This window comes from Cygnus atratus, chromosome 16 (assembly GCF_013377495.2).
Source record: "Cygnus atratus isolate AKBS03 ecotype Queensland, Australia chromosome 16, CAtr_DNAZoo_HiC_assembly, whole genome shotgun sequence".
Classification (NCBI taxonomy): Eukaryota; Metazoa; Chordata; class Aves; order Anseriformes; family Anatidae; genus Cygnus; species Cygnus atratus.
The window spans coordinates 9,735,054-9,752,328 of NC_066377.1; the positions used below are offsets into that span (position 1 = coordinate 9,735,054).

A 17,275-nucleotide genomic window follows, 5' to 3' on the forward strand; every position below is an offset into this window, starting at 1 on the left:
TTCCCTCATTTAAGGCAAAAAAAGAGTACAAGAACCAATTAACTAAACCCAGTCAATATCTATTTTAAGCATTACACATTTTTATGTATTGCATATATTTTCAAAATGACATTACATAATGTCTGCTAGTTTTACCTTTTGTTTATTGCATTGCCAGCTAATTATAAAGGCGTTTAACAGCTGTTTCATAATAAGCCACAAAAATAAACACGTTCAATGTGAAATTGCAGATGCTAAAGATTTAATTTTAGGTAACAATTTGTAAATATATGCTACCTTAATCAAACAATAACTTAAAGTCTGCACTACACCAGGACTTCAGTACAGCTACAGCATTTGGTTAAATACATATCTCATACTTCTATTTGTTTGAGCATTGGCAGTTACAAAAAAACCTGACCATGTAGTTCCCTACCATTCACACATAACTTTGTTAGAAATGTTTATACGTGCATACAACAGCAAAAAAAAAAAAAAAGTGTTGTCCTTTTAGCAACTCACTGTAATTAAAAAAAAAAAACACTGACTAGTTCATTACCATCACTTTACATTATACTCTACCTCCTCTGTTGGTTCTGTTTTTATTTTCACGTCCTTTTCTTGACTGGAAGTAGGAATAGTAGAACTACTGCACTGACCCATTTTATTATCCACATTTTCTACTTTAGGCTTCAACTCTTTGGAAAGTGGATCCTTAACATCATCTTTATCTAACAGGTATCTTAGTAAAGCATTGTTTTCCTTCTTCTTTGGGCTCAGTTGTTCCTGTTTGACAGTGCCTTCTCCACATGGGGCTGTATTAGCAGTGTCATGATATGTGTCTTTACCAGTAGCTTCAGCTGTGATCTTGGCTACTTCTGCAGGAGAATTACCGTTCTGCAACAATTTATGTAAAATTCTATGCTTCTCTTGCAGGAGTGACCCATGCATGTTTGAGGAGGAAGACACCCCTCCAGATGTCGACGAGGAAACTCCTGAAGGACTGGTAACATTGGTAGAAGATTCTTTACAAGTAGATTCTAACGGCGAGTTGGATGCTGTGGAATGTCCTCTTTCATCTGAGGAACACGTGAGTAGCTGAAGCAGCTTTTTATGCCCTTTGCTTTCAGATTGTCCTCTCTGACTTTCAGGTGCCTCCAGGCTTCCCTCTTTACTGTCTTTTTCACTAAGGAGATCCCTGCTGTTTGACTGGCAGAGGGAACTTTCCACTTGATTTTGTTCACAATACAAGCCGGAAGGGCTTTTGGAGTCTTGGGTGCTTGCTTTATTTTGCTGAGCTACACTCATGTTTGGGGAATTATCCAATTTTGGACCCGGAGAAGAAAGTGTTGATAACAGGGAAGTTCCAACACCCTCACTAATGGCTTGAAGAGCACTAAGAGAACTGCTAGAGAAAGTGCTGTTGCTGGTGTTGCTGGCAGATCCCATTGGAGAGTGCATACCTGTATCACAGGAGAGAGAGCAAACTTATTAGATTACAGTACTGACTATAACTACTTTTCCTTCAGGATTATGTCTGACTGCTACAATAATTACTTTTTAAAAAGTTAAAAAGTTTAAAAGTTAATTACTTTAAAATAAATTTTAACATGAAATTAGGTATAATATATTTAAGTCACGTGTACACAGTCATATAGAACTGTTAAAAAGGATGAAAAATGGAATTCAGATAAAAGTGGGAGAAGAGAGCTTTAGAAAAAACAGCTTGCAGCAAAAATGAAGTACCTGTAACTGGAGAAAACTGGTGCGAACTCATTTTTGGACTCCCTCGATTCCTAGGAGATATCATTATATTCTGTTGGTTGGACGTTAAACCAGGACTACCGTGTGGTGGGCTACTTATATTTAACCCATAACTGTTGTTCTGATAAACAGAGGACTGCATTCCTGGTCCAGAGTTCACTGGCCCCATACTACCAGGGCCTCCATATCGAGAGTTGCTCAGCTGACCCACTGCATTGGGATCTCCCATGCCATAGTTCCTGTTCTGCAATGGCATGCTTTGGCTGGGTGACATGTTCATAAGACCACCAACAGAATTTGTATTTCCAGCCACAGGTGTTCTCATGTTTTGCCCAACTGCATTAGGATTTGGTCGATATCCATTTTGCTCTCTGTAAATTCAACAACATCCCCAGACACCCCAAGAGAACAAATTAAAACTGTATTCAGAATCAAGTGCTATAAAGACAGAACAACATTATTAAATAATTTTTCAGTAAGAGCAGTGAAAACTCAAGCATCTCCACAAACACAGAACTGAACTATGCCACTCATTTATTCATTCTAGAAGTGCTCAGTCCTTTAGGTGAGTTGAGTCACAAGTGCATACAGTATCCCCCCTTCCTTCTTCTACTTCATTCCTGAGTCAACGCATGACACTATCCTAACATGCACACTAATCACACCCTGAACAATCTCAACTACTCATTTTTCAGCATCTGGAGGTACTTTAATGCCAGAAGCTGAGAGACTCCCTCCAGAGTGGCATATCAATTATTCCTGCAATCAACAAGAACAGGTCACAGGAAGTGCTATTTAAGGTACGTTTGAGTCATCAGTGATGCATCTGAGGGGGTTTTGTTGTTGTCTTTTTAACTGGTCTGCAATTAAAAAGAACAAGATGCAAGATAAAGCATGTAACTAAGCATTTCTATTTCCAGTGTTTCATCATTGTAAATGTTAACCCAAAAGAATACTAAACACACAATATCAGGTCCCCTGCAGGAACAGAGGGAGAACAGAGAAACTTCCCTTTTGACTGGGACTGTCATTCTGCCACACAGCTGCAAGGCTGCATGTCAACTAAAATCTTAGATTGAATAAATGTGTCATTTATTTGCATGCTATGCAACACTGCTTCTCAAATTATTATTCTTCTGTTTGAGCTTTAACCAAATAAAATATTTTGGCATACTAGTTTTTCAGGTATCTTCAAGGTTAGATATATTTTTAAAAGCTATGACACTTAAATGACAGACACCATTGATTTCACCTTTGAAGAAAGTGGGTAGAGACAAATCCATGACGGTCATTAGTTACAGGATTTCGAAATAGTTTACTCTTTGTTTGCGCAGTTACGATAGTACCATCCGCTAAAGAAAACCGATACAATGGTGTTTCAGCATGACCTTGTGTATAAGCTGTAAAGGAAATACACAGATATCAGTCATATGTAAAAGACCAAAAATTGTTAATATGCACTCTATAGATTTTTCAGCAAAATACCCCTCTTCTGATGAAGATAAAAATAATCCAAGACACACACAAGACTGATATTCAACTAAAGGAAGCATTACACATTTTCTCCTCTAACAGCAGAGGGAGCAGAAAAGCAAACAAAAGATTATTTTGATGCTGCAGTATTTTGTGCTAACCATGCACAGCTGGCAAAGTTCTATATTTAACAGATTTCCAAGACTCGATTAGCAGGTTTCCATGACTCGTCCTTGGGGAGAAAGACTAATCAACACTTAAATAGCAACTTCAGTTAAATAAATAGGTAACAAATATGAAATAGAAATGAAATTTGGAAGCCTTCTGATTAAGTACTTTCAATTTCAAATTATTTTTTTTTAAATCAAAAAATTGTGGAAACCACTGCTTTTAATCTGAGACCCAAATTTCTTCTTAATGTGGGATTTATTTAATCAGTTAAGTTGAAGAACTTCCAATGGAATCTCCATTTTCTGCCACTACATGTTTTTCCTTATTTAATATCCCCCCTACTTGAATTTGTTAATCATTGAGAAACACTAGAGTTTAGAAAATGTAGGAAATTTCATTTTCTTACTGTAGATGGTGGCTGTACTTCACTTTATCAAGATTATCAAACTAGCATTACAAAATAACACTGGAACACTGAAAATATTTTGAAACCCTGTATCTTGAATAAGATGAAAAAAGGCATCAACACAAACATTACCACTTTTCAGACTAGCTAACAAGTAAACTATCCTTTCTTTAGCAAAATAAAATAAAAAGTAAGTCATGTTAAAAGAGAGTAACAAGCTAATGACAAACAAGGATTACATGTTATTACAGAAATTTAGCTGTCACTGTCATTGCTATACCCATCCATGGAAAAAAAGATTACTTCAAGCTTCCAGATTATTTATCTGGCATTTTCCATGAAAAATATCTACACAGACACATTAGAAAAACAAAATAACTTCTATCAGAATTTCTATTTCTCAAGAGTTCATCCTTCTTCAGACTGTACATATGAGTCACAGCAATTAACTAAAAATATGGAAAAAATGAACACAGGCAGAATTTTAGCATTTTTCAGAAAAATATGCAGTCACTAGGAAAAGCAGTACAAGCAAACACTGCAAACAGATTTTTACCTTCATGATAATGGCGTTTGTTTGACCATGTCTGTCCATCATTATGGCATAAGAACCTCTGAATACATCGACGAATTGTATCTTCAAAGCCGGGTCTCATGGAAGATCGCAATGAGTTTGTATCAATGTTGACAAGTTTGCCTGTTACATGGAAGAAAACATGCAAGATAAACTCTTTAGGACTATACCAATCCTTTCATATAAACATGATACATTTCTGAAGGCTCCAACATCACTCTTTGAATTGTTCATCACCCTAACACTCATTTGTAAGTATGCAGAAGCTACGTTTATGAATAATCTGCCATATGGGAGTATGATGCTGCTTGTTAAAACATCAATACCCAAACGGATTTAGATAATCATAAAAGAGGAAGTTCAAATATCCGCAGGTTAATGCTAGAGCTTTTAGAAAACATACAGCAACTTTATCTCTGGTTACAGGCACCTAAAGGATGCACAGACAGTAAAACTTTCTACTAACCAGCTACATCTACAAATTAACATCTTAAACATAAACACTGAAAAGCCCCATATAGATAAGTATTTCAATTTAAGCAGTGTAAAATGCTTTAAATATTAGCTCATGTACTGCAGAAAAATACAAACATTCTAGAACTTTCATTACCTTCAATTATGATTTATATTTCTTACATGTGAAGGAAAGCATAATGAAAACAATTTGAAATGCTGCCAAGTAAAGACACAAGCAATGTTTTAAGCCAACCTGCCAGACAACGCCATACCGGCATACAGACAGAAAATGTGTCCCACACGTGCTATTACACCCCAGTGCCAACGATGGTATATTAAAAAAAAACAGTTAGGAATTCTTGTTATGAATTCTGCTAGTCACTATGGATCCGCAACTTATTTATTTATCTAAAACAAGCACATGGACAAAAAAGATACCTTCATACCTTCACCTTGGGTACATTTCTCACCTGAAAGATCATGTCTGGTAATAAAACTCTCTGGGTTTGTTGGAAATACTCTTTCAGCAGTTGTGATACGACGTGCCACACAAATCATACAAGACTGCAAATCTGTATTTAAAAAAGAATAGTTTTTCTTTCATTTCTTTCTTATTTCATTCTGTTAAGGAATCTAATAAAATAGATGGAGCATCTTGCATTGTTAAAATAGAAGTATAAACAATAAGAGTTTAAGTTTTTGCGTTCTGTTCCTACTTCATTCAGAAATGGATTGCATAAGCTACAGATTTCATAACACATACCAAATAACAAAAAGCTTTACTCAGAGATTTCTTTTCCGCACAGTAATTGAATAAAATTTCCTACCTTCCCCCTCTTCCATCATAGCTCTTGGCTGAGATAAAGCAAAACACTGCATTGTTTCATATCTCTGACGTGTATCCTGATGGCTGCCTACATCTTCCAAAAGATCATGAGAGGTTTTCACCATCATCCGGCAATTAAATGTATGGCTCTTCTGTCTAGGTGTTTCATTGGTCCAAGCAACTCCGTTAACTTAAAAGAACACAGTATAGGTTTATAATGATTTTCTATTTTTTTCTTAACTTAGATACCTTGTTACTAGATTAGAGAGATTAAAGAGTTTTAAAATGTACTCAATATACCATCATTTCTATACCTTAGGAATAGTAATATTGTGAGCCAAGTAAAAAAAAAAACTTTCCTTAATATGACAATTTCACTCTTATTTGAAAGACAGCTGAAAAGTGATTCCCAGATTTAAAAAACAAGCAGTTCCTTCAGCTAGTCCTGTAGCTATACAAAATGTGTTCCTTTAGTATGCTTGTTTTAAGTTACAGGTAAACAAATTGAAAAGGCTAAAGTACAGTGTGAATTTCCAGCACATTTATTTCTAGTGGTGTGTTTATTAAGAATATTTTAATTTTGTGCATTATTAAGAACATACTAACATTTTTTCAAAATTAATATACTTTTGAAGTCAAATTTCCTTTGCAAAAGTAAACTGTTTTGTAAGGTTATCCATTACAAGTTACTTAGGTGTTTGTTTTTTTCCTTCTCTGATTATTTTCAAATAGTCTAATGACAGTATAGTAAGTCAACTTTCATTACCTGAAGATTTTGGTAAGTTTTTAAGGAAGTCCTTCCGGTCCTCTTCATGCAGGATACCATAGACGCTTGTATTTACCAAATCTTCTTGTTTATATTGCAAATACTGTGTGACATTTTCTGACACAAATACTATGTTCCCGTCTCGATTTACAACGAACAGGAAACCATCCAATGCCTAAATATTAAAGTGACAACATACCATATAAGACTGCAAAATTCTGAACATAATTTAGTTTAAAAATCATGCAGGTGCTAAACGTCAAATTACAATACATGCATTTCTTTTCATGGGTAGTGCTAAATTTTCAATTTTTTCTGCACAGAAAATTATGCCTGTTAAGAAATGATTTCAATATCCCAAATCAATCTATTCATTTATTATTCAATTGAGATTTTTCACAGTGATAACCAGCTTTCATGTTTTATTCTTTCTTTATCTGAACAGAAGATAATGAATTCATAACATTATTTCAATAGCTGGCAAACTGAAATACGAAGAAATTCAGTAGAAACAAGTAGTAAGACATAACCATGAAGACATTTCCACCAACAAGTGACAAAGTAACAGAGTCTATCCTTTTGTTAAAATACTCTATGTTCTTAACTGAAAGAAAAATTAAATTCTTATTTAAAACAATAAAGTTTCAAACATGCTTTTTCTTAGATTAATATGCTTGATAGCAGCATTTGTTGAAGATGCTCCACATTTTAGAAACACAAACATCAATATACATCACATACCCCTAGTCTTTGTAAAACCTCATCCATTTATTTTAATGGACATTCCCTAAAGCTAAGGGAAAATATTTCTTGTATGGCTAAGCCCTGCTTTAGTTGTAATTTCCTAATGACTGCCAGAAAAAGTAAAGCACAAGAATACAAGAAAAGGCCAAAGGCTATTCTTTTCTTTCATTCTACAGACTATTTCAACAAAAATAAGAAAACACAATGGATTTTATTTCTGATCCTTTCACAGTTCCATATAGTTCTTGCATACTATTTCACTATAGCATTGCAGGCTCTATTGTAATAGTTTCAGCTGCTCTAATTTTTTTTTTTCCATAGGGATTTACCAGGTACCTAGTTTGTACTTGCCTGTAATAAAAGAGGTCCCAAGGAATCCTTATCAATAACTCCTTGACCCGTAGAAGAGACATCAGCTTTCTGAACATCATCATCATTAGAAACAGCTTTTCCTGAAAATCAGAAGATGTTTCCATAAAGCAACATTTCATATGAAACTATATTTTTAATATTACTAGCCAGATTCTGGAAAGTAAATAAATAAAGGAAAAAACAAACAAACAAACAAACAAACAAAAAACACTAATGAGAGAGGAGATCTCAAATAGTTCTCGTTGCTTATGACCAGAATAAATGTCATGGCTACGTAATATCAAACCCTTTGCTCACAAAAATTGACTTGACAGTTAAAGCTGGATCAAAGCAACCACCACTCTGTTTTGCGAACAGTATTTCTTCTGCTGCTTCCAGGATCATATGTCTGATGAATGCTTGATGAATCTTTCAATGTCCATTAAACAGACTTTTTGGCACATCTTTCTGGTTTTATTTTGATTATCTCATTATCATTGGTCACAGTCCTCAGATGCTATCACAACTGTTCAATGAGCAGTCTTTGGGTAGTGTTAATAAATGTGTGTGTGTGAGCACACGAATATGGCTGTATGTATATGTATATATATAAATAAAATTATATTTTAAGGATCAAAATATCCTAAATGAGTAATTTGGTTGCAGGCAAAGGTGCAATAGGCATCCACATCAGGCAGGAGAATTACAGAAAACAAACAGTAAACTTTGTTCTGTGGTATCGCATACTAAGCTGTATAATGAAACAATTATTATATTAGAGTACATGCAATTGCATTAGAAATATCTTAAATATCTTAAGAAATTAAGAAATATCTTAAGACGTCTTTTTAGAATTGTTTTAACATGTATTCAAAACTGTGGTAAATTAGCAAGACTGGCAAAATACACAACATAGCTCACTTCATTTGAAAAAAGAATCTACTGCCCAAAGGAAATATGTATAGTTGACACTTGGTAGGCTAGTCATTTAAAATATATATATATTAATATGTATATATATAGTCATGTGATATATATATATATATATATATATATATGGAATACATATATATTCCATCACTATGAATTTCATTTTTTTTTGCATATACCCGTGTATTTAAAAATATATGTATTGTACCACTTAGTCTTACCCTTTGAAAAAGGGATCACAAGAAAATGAAATTGTTTGTTTGGCTTAACAGGGAACTGTACCTTGTTCTTTTATCTGTCGAATCTGTCTCACGGTTTCTTTTAAAATAGCACATTTGTCTGGTTTGACATTGAAATTATCAATGTCACTCAGATTAGCAGATATCAGTTCAGCCAGTTCTTCAATATATTTGCTTTCCTGCTCACGCCGACGCTTCTCACCACTGCAGGTCAGACTAGGAATCAAAAACATTATTACATATACTTATATTCCATCATGCACAAAAGCTGTGTGCTCACACTGAACTTCGATGTACTTCTTGTACCACCTATCTATTAAACTTAAGTAGTAGTCATTCTTCTAGCAAACACAAATCTAACGGGGTGTGCGTATGTTTTGTTCTGTTGCTGTTGCTTTTTTGATTTCTTGTTCTTTTCTTGTTGCTTTTTTTTCCTGTTGCTTTTTTTTTCTTGTTTTCATTTTCTTTTTTTTTCTTTTGTTTTTTCTTGTTTTCTTTTCTTGTTGCTTTTTTGTTTTCTTAATAATCTTAAGTAGCAATTTATCTTAAGAGGGCATGAGGTTATTCATCCAAAAGCCCTTAAGAGGGCATGAGGTTATTCATCCAAAAAAATCCTTCTGTGATACTCTATTGTCAAACAATGAAAATAGTAACCGCCTATTATAAAACTGTAACATTCCTATTTTAATCTTAAGTTACTTTAGATTTGTTTATAATTTATAAAAAGGAATTTAGCATTTTATATACAATCTTTTCAAATTGCTTGTAATGAGATGACTACGAAAGGTGATACCTAAAAGAAATTTCTAGGCATTGGGGAAAAAAAGAAAAAGTCATCTCGGTTTCCAAGAAAATCAGAATCCCAGACAACCTAATGTTGAGAGAGAAAGTCTCTCTCTGAAATTTCTTTTCCTGCATAGTTTAACATGCTGAGTAAAGATATGGTCTATAAGCTAAATCAACAAGAAGGACTGTGGCATACCCAGAGCATCCTGAGAGTAGGAAGAAGTATTCAGGAGAAAGGAAAGGGGCAAGAATGGACACACTGAGGGAATGAAAAGACAATGAAAAATCTTTGAGAATGATAGAATCACCTAGGTTGGAAAAGACCTGCAAGACCACTGAGTCCAGCGTCAATCTGACCTACTGAATCCCATCACTTAAACACATCCACATGTCTCTTAAATACCTCCAGGGATAGGGACTCTACCACTTCTCTGAGCAGCCCATTCCGATGCCTGACCACCCCTCTCCATGAAGAAATTCTTCATAATATCTGAACTAAACCTCCCATGTGCATTTTGAGGCCATTTGCTCATGTCCTATCACTTGTCACCTGAGAAAAGAGACGGACACCATCCTCACTGCAACCTCTGTGCAGGTAATTGTAGAGAACAGTGAGGTCTCCCCTAAGCCTCCTCTTCTCCACACTGAATAACCCCAGTTCCCTCAGCCACTCCTCCTCAATCTTGTTTTCCAATCCCTTCACCAACTTCATTGCTCTTCTCTCTACACACTCAAGCAACTCAATGTCCTTCTTGTAGTGAGGGGCCCAAAACTGAACACAATGTTTGAGGTGCGGTCTCACCAGCACCACGTACAAGAGGACGGTCACTTCCCTGGTCCTGCTGGCTACACAAGTTCTGATGCAGGCCAGGATGCCATTGGCCTTGGCCACCTGGGCACGCTGCTCAGCACCCCTGAGTCCTTCTCTTCTGGGTAACTTTCGAGCCACTCCTCCCCAAGCCTGTACCACTGCATGGGGTTGGTATGACCTGCATAATCCTCCTTCTGTTGTTGATAATAATTATAACAACATTTTTATTGTCCTTTACTAAACTAGTCAAACTGAGTTCCAGTTAGGCTTTGGCCCTTCTGGTTTTCTCCCTGCACAACTTCACAATAGCTCTATAGTCCTCCTGAGTTGCCTGTCCCTTCTTCCAGAGTTCATAAACTCTCTTTTTCTTCCTGAGTTCCTGTAAATCTCTGTTCAGCTAGGCTGGTCTTCTCCCCTCAACTTTCACTGCATTGGGACAGCCTGCTCCTGTGCCTTTCAGATTTCATTCTTAAAGAAGGTCCAGCCTTCCAGGACTCTACCTGTCAGAACCACCTCCCAAGGGACTATGTGGAGGACACTCACAAAGAAACTCTGGGATATGGTGCAAGGATCTGAGGATCTCATAGGCAATTTCTTACATGATGGAGGAAATTAGCAAGGGACAGTGGGGAAGTGTGTAAAAGGGAGAAATAAGAGTACACATGATGCCTGGTATTTTGGTGAAACGAGACATTTTGAGAAGGTTTTACTGTGTGGGAACAAGAACATGAAAGTATAGCACAGAACCGTTAGTGTGTGGCAGAAAGTAAGGAGGCCTGAGACAGAAAACTAAATCCCTCAGATAACTGAATCTCTGACAGGTTTGAATGAGGGGCAGGAAGACAGCATGGAATAACAAAATTCAAGACATGGTTGCAAAGAACTAGTCTGGAGAAATGCAGGTCAAAAAAGTCCTCACTCTATTGCAGTATTCTGTAGTAACCATAACCATCTGAAATGAGGCCTGCAAATCAATTACCAGATATAAGATGCTGCCTCTGTAATTTCTGTGAAGCAACAAGTTTTTCTTCTTTTGTCTTGCAATCACAGCTTCAAACAGTGACTCCTTAAACATCCACTCCAATAAGATTTAGCAAGAGACTAACTACTGAGTGTAGTTCATAAGCTTTGGCAGATCTACACATAATAGTAAAGCCGTGCATCTTCACAACAAAAACTGCCCTAAGAATTTTTCAACTGAACACAATGCTTTGTTAAAACATACTCGAAAGTGCAATGAAAACTTGAAAAATAGTAAAACAAACAAACACATAGCAAAAGAAGCGGAGAAGTCTCTATACACCTACCTTGCACCTGGGGTATCACAAGGCAATGGCTTGCGCTTCCTTGACTCATTGGTCAAGCTATCCAAGGAGTTTTCTCCTAATCCACTCATCCTGACCACACATCAGCAACTAAAAGCAATAAAATAAGAATTGTGAATGAACCTCTCAAAATAGAAGTGTAAAATGTAGAGAATTTACCCAGATAACTCATTTATTTTTATTTATAGAACTGAGTCTTCATTTATTTATTTATAACTGAAAATCCATCTACCATTTTGCTACTAAAAATACATCTGGTTACAATTTTTTTAAACCTATTTCACCAAAATATAGGTTTACAAAACTTTGCATCAATGTCAGCAAAAATAAATGTAAAAAAATGCATTTAATTTCATAGTATAAATTACAGTGTGAGTAATCTGTATTCTATATATGCTGAAATAATTTTTCCCCATTTTCAGAGATGTTTAAAGCTTTGCACCATAGAACAGGAATGACTGTATAGCTCCAATTTGGCTGAAAATAGTAAGATTCTCAGTGTTTTAATATATACTAGGAAACTTGAAAAGAAATAGGTTTCTTTTCATAAAACAATAAAGGAATTAAAATGCCATATAGCCTCAAAAAGACATCTAGTAAACAAAGTGCTTCCAGGACAAGTCATCTAAAGAAAAAAGAGAGGTGTCTGCATTGCTTCTGATGTACTAATTTGGTTTTTGCTTACCAGCTTTTTGTGGCAAAAAATACTACTACCTAAGAGGAGCAAACTGAAAGGGAAAGACCCACAAGAACATACTTGTGTGAAGCAGCAGAGGGGTTGCTTGCAGCATTTGATACTGTTATCACTGTATGTCAGCTATGGACAGAGAACTGGGGACATTCTTCCTACAGCAGTACCAACCTTTGGAGACTAAAAAGGACAGAGGATTGCTGACTGCACTGAGGAGGAACACTGGATTACTCTTGCAGATGTGCATAGTTCAGAAATAAACTGGCATACATTTAAAGCACAAGTTCTCTTTACAGCTAAGCAAATGTCATGATGCTTAACATAAAGTCATATCAATAACCAAGTCTCATTCCAAGTGATATGCAATAGGACAGGAAAGGATAACATACTTTGTAAATCACAGGAAAATTAAAAATAACAGTAAAGTATAATCTTGCATTTGAAACAAACTATTACACAAGATGCCTAACTCCACAACTATAGCCAGGACTGCACAGGTACGAAGTTGGTGTAACAGCTAACTCTCTGACACAAAACCAGGATGGATAAGACAGGGTAGATGGAACGGCAAGCCTGAAGACTGTTATTCAGTCAGGTATTTCTCCAGGGTAAAAATTCCTAAACACAGGGAAAATAGCAGCCCACCTTGCTTGAGGCTGCAGGTACACAGTTACACCACTAGATGACAGTATATTGCCAAACGGCAGCAAGAATGGTATTTTCTTCAATTAAGCAGCTGAACGAAAAGCTGCTCAGCTGAACAAGTAGTTTCAAAACCAAATTATATAAACAAGCTACGATCACGCAAAAAGCGGCCGATTCTCTGAAGCTCAGGAGAACAGACTCACAGGGTCTTACGCCTGCGGAGCGCACGCTCAGGCCGCGGGTGACACACACACCCCAGGATCAGGATCGGTGCTTCTCCCCTCCCGCAGCTGCATTCCCGGGCAAAGTGTGATGCTGCAACACGAAGAGCTATTGCGGCGAGAGAGAGGATGAGCTTAAGCTATAATAAGATTTGAGGATGGCTCAGGAAGGGTGTGGGCACAGCAAGTATGTCCGAAGCCAAGAGCAAATGCTTCTATTTAAGAGGAAGAAAGATTGAAACTGTATTAAATATTGAAAAAATTGAGCTCAGATAGCTTGATTTTTGACATTTCAATGGAACGTAATTTGGGTTGCATTAAGTGGTTTAGAACGGAAATGCCATTTCTGGTTTGGCATCTACCTGTATTGACAGGTATTGAGCTCAGCATAGGATTAAATAGAAAACAAAGTTACTATGTTTTGTCTCAGAAACATGATACACATCACAGCACTTGTATTTAAGAAAAACATTAACTGCCTACAAATAAAAGCTTGAAGAAGGAAGGAAAAACTTGGTAAGTGGTGTAGCTCATTTCCTTACTGTTATACCCAAGTAGCTTGCAGTAGTTCTTCCAGCCTGGAGCTGCAGAGTGCCCTGCCCATGCCTCTTCCTTTCCCTAGGAATACCTTTCCACAGGTATTCCTGAGAAGGTACATAACATCTACAACAACTGCTTAGCTAAGGAGACTCTAGCAGCTGCTCTCCAATACGCGTGGATTTACAGTACAAACTGTTAATAGTCAAACTAATCTTTCTGCTACAGGACATCTTAGCAAAAGAAGCCATTATTGAGTGAGTTAATAATGAAATAAATCACCAGTTAAAAGATACCAGATGTTACATTTATCTATTGAATAGGAACCTGTAATTTCTGACGGGCTAAAGAGTTTTTTGAAAAATAAATCTATTTGGGGGAGAGGGGGATTTTTTTTTATGCTACTCCTTATGTTTAGAAGACAGCTCTGAAACAGTTTTCAAAAGTTAATGCATTTTTACCACTGAAGTAAAAGAAGTTTAATACAACCACCTTCGTAAACCTATTTTCTGAGCTAAATTAAAAGCACAATTTCTGGCTCTTGCATCTGTAATGCTAGCTAGAAAGATGGTGCTAGAAAGACTCTACTGCTTATATTGCACAATCTGACTTAAGGAAAGCATTTTTTGTTAGAAAAGAATTGCACATTGAAATTCTTATTTGCTTAATGAAAAGATATTTATAAGCTAGCTTAATTTGACACGATAAATAGCTCAGTTACTACGTAAACCATGGAAAGTGTAAGAAACTTTAGATAAGTATAAGTTACCCAAAGCACAGGAATTATAATCTTTCATCATATATTATTGTTCTTACTCAGAACAACTGAAAGATAGACGTGACAATAATGACTTTCATAAAAAATCTGACAACTGTTTTGCTATCTTTCTTCGAAGTTACAGGTACAAACTCAAAAACTGGATGGCAAACCTCATGCATAAACGGTTAACTAACAGTATATGCACGTTTGTGCTTAAAATGCAAAAAGGTACAGCAGATTGATTACATGTAAGGATGAAGGGATGCTGAATATAAATTCTGTTCCATCACAAACAACTAGATTTTTCTAAAATTTATCTGTCCCTAATCTATATAATTTGTAGATAGAATTACTTGGGACTGCCTAATTTTAAAGTCAGGTATACTTAATAATTCCATGTATACCAATATTGGTATACCAATAATTCGTATGTATTTAATAACTTTCAAATGTTTGCTAGTCTGATGTTATTAGAACCAGCAAATTACTACACTGCATTGGAATCCTTTGTCATTCCCATGAAACACTTAGTAAAATAAAAGCTATACTCTATTTTGCTATTCAGTACAGTTGATAATAAGCCATACCTTGTTCTGTCCAATATTATTTTCCAATTATTTGGGAAAACACAGCACTTGCTCTCACCAAATAATTTAGAAAGATCTATATTTGTATGAAATAGACAACGTTAAAATTGGACGGAAGGAAATATGACCAGAGCAGTCGAAAATTTATACTTAAAACAAATTTGAGAAAAGACAAGATGTTATAGGAGATGGTTTAATGTCTTCAAAGAGAAAGACATTAATTCCTTCAGCTGCAGCAGTAATGAATATATACTAATACTACACTATATACTAATGTTCCTATATCCACCAGTGGATTGGAACCAGAGGCAGCAACATTTGGAGAAAATGTTCTAAACTTTCATGACTATTTAAAAATATTAAATCCTAGAATTGTTTTTGCAATACCACTAGATTTACCTTTTCCAATATAATCTTAAATTTTCCACGTTTTTTCTCACTCATCAAAATGGGGAATGAAGAAAACAAAAAATAACAAAGAACTTTTTGCTTACCAGTAAGTGTCTTGCAAAAAGCGTTGTCCCTTTTAATGAGGTGCATATGTCTCTGCCCTTGCATTATACTTTTCACATGGTAGGTCTATTAATTTTTCAGTGAAAATCATAAATGGACTGTTAAAAAAAAGCACTATTGTTTTGCACATGACATAAAACAAGTTCTAGTAAATAACAGTCCATCCATTTCAACAATATATGTACAAATTTCAAAAAACAAACTGAAGGAATTTAAAGAAATCATCAGCATTCAGAAGACTAGCTCTTTTCAACCTGCCAGTTTCAATATTTAGACAGGCTAAAAAATTCTTCTAAAATTGTGTCCTGGTCCACCAAAAAACAGTAATCATGTCAACAATAAGATGTTTGAAATTGAGAAAGTTCCTAAAGCCATTTATTAGAGAGCATTCAAGTCAAAAGCACATTAAGAAGTACTGAGTACACTAAGCAGAAAGTTTTCAGCCTGATATGATCATTTCTTCCCTGGTCTTACTCCCCTCACTCTCACATAAACTGGAATGCTCCTAACTTAGAACCTTAATTTCTGCTACGTTGTCTTTCAGTGCGCTTGTTTCCTTCTTCAAGTGCTACTTCCCTTACGTTCTTTCTTATGCCAGTGTTCTCAGTCGGTTAAAGACCTATTTACCAAAAAGGTTATGGCAATTGGGAAACTTTTGTCCTATCAGAAACCAAAAATATAGACAAGTATATACTTCAGATTTAGGTTTTGTATTTGTTTAGTTGAAATAGTTGACCATACACACACACACACAAGATAAAATTGTATTAAGTGCGTAAACTCTTTTAGCGCTCTTTTAGTCCCATTAAACCATCAACGTTTTGCTATAGTAAATATATGTATTTGTGGCATATAGCACATTTGGAAGCTCTAATGTCTGAGCCGACTTCTCGTTTGAAGAATTCACTAGGGAAAAAGCATAAATTGGCTCTTTGCATTCCCCAGTATAAGCCAATTATGAAAAATTAAATCAAACCAGTCCTTTTCAATGAATCATGAAGATGGCCTGGAATTTCTTTAATTGTTCATAATTTTAAAGTATTAAATACAATCTTCCTTTCTAAAAACCAAGACATAATTCAGAATACTTATCTTAAGATGCAAACTGTAATAAACTGGTTTATGCTAAGGAAAGTCCTAAATCATTAAATTTAACTTTATGTAAATAAAACTAAAGACATTCTATTCAGCAGCTCCCCATTCTTAAGAAAAAAAATACATTTTTTTTCCTTAAAAGCATATATATAAAAGCATGATAGCTTTCCAGTGATAAATTCTGATTCAAAACATTATTCAAAAAATAATTTTCTGATTCAAAATATTATTCAAACCAGCCAAAGTTTCTTTTGTTGTAAGACTGACCACAGAAACAACTGACGTTCCCATTTACAAGGATAGGAGTTCACAAAAAAGCAAACTTGAAAAACTCTCTTTATGTCAATATTGCTGTAAGGCTTTGGTTCTCTCGCTCTCTTTCCCTCTCCTCCTCTCTCTTCCCTCCTTCTCTCCCCATGCTTCTTATATACTTACATGTATAATATGCAGCTTTAAAAATGATAGGGAAATAACTATTCAGGTACATATAGTCCAAGTATAAAATGGGTCACTTACATGTCCTTAGCAAACATTCAAGCACAGCATATTTTTCATAGAACCTTCAGGATCAGAAGTCATTTTAAGTCACATCCTGAAAAACAAAAAAGGCTGTACATGGAAAAAA

General features: G+C 35.5%; 1 protein-coding gene across 8 annotated transcripts in view; it reads right to left on the reverse strand.

Moving 5' to 3' along the window:
- The window catches only part of NCOA3 (nuclear receptor coactivator 3), an 85,332-nt gene that overhangs the window by 12,889 nt on the left and 55,168 nt on the right, over nt 1–17,275 (reverse strand). For 3 of the 8 annotated variants that reach the window (XM_035548102.2, XM_035548101.2, XM_035548105.2), the window contains 11 exons: nt 17,167–17,242; nt 11,584–11,691; nt 8,723–8,895; nt 7,511–7,611; nt 6,416–6,590; nt 5,651–5,839; nt 5,294–5,395; nt 4,350–4,490; nt 2,996–3,143; nt 1,726–2,114; nt 562–1,442 (listed from right to left, as the gene is read on the reverse strand). In XM_035548102.2, the coding sequence (XP_035403995.1) occupies nt 562–1,442; nt 1,726–2,114; nt 2,996–3,143; nt 4,350–4,490; nt 5,294–5,395; nt 5,651–5,839; nt 6,416–6,590; nt 7,511–7,611; nt 8,723–8,895; nt 11,584–11,672 (2,388 nt within the window). In that variant the 5' untranslated portion in view covers nt 11,673–11,691; nt 17,167–17,242. Of the gene's footprint in view, nt 1–561; nt 1,443–1,725; nt 2,115–2,995; nt 3,144–4,349; nt 4,491–5,293; nt 5,396–5,650; nt 5,840–6,415; nt 6,591–7,510; nt 7,612–8,722; nt 8,896–11,583; nt 11,692–13,140; nt 13,268–17,166; nt 17,260–17,275 lie in introns of all 8 variants that reach the window. The other 5 variants (XM_035548107.2, XM_035548106.2, XM_050713947.1 and 2 more) reach the window with 3 other exon arrangements.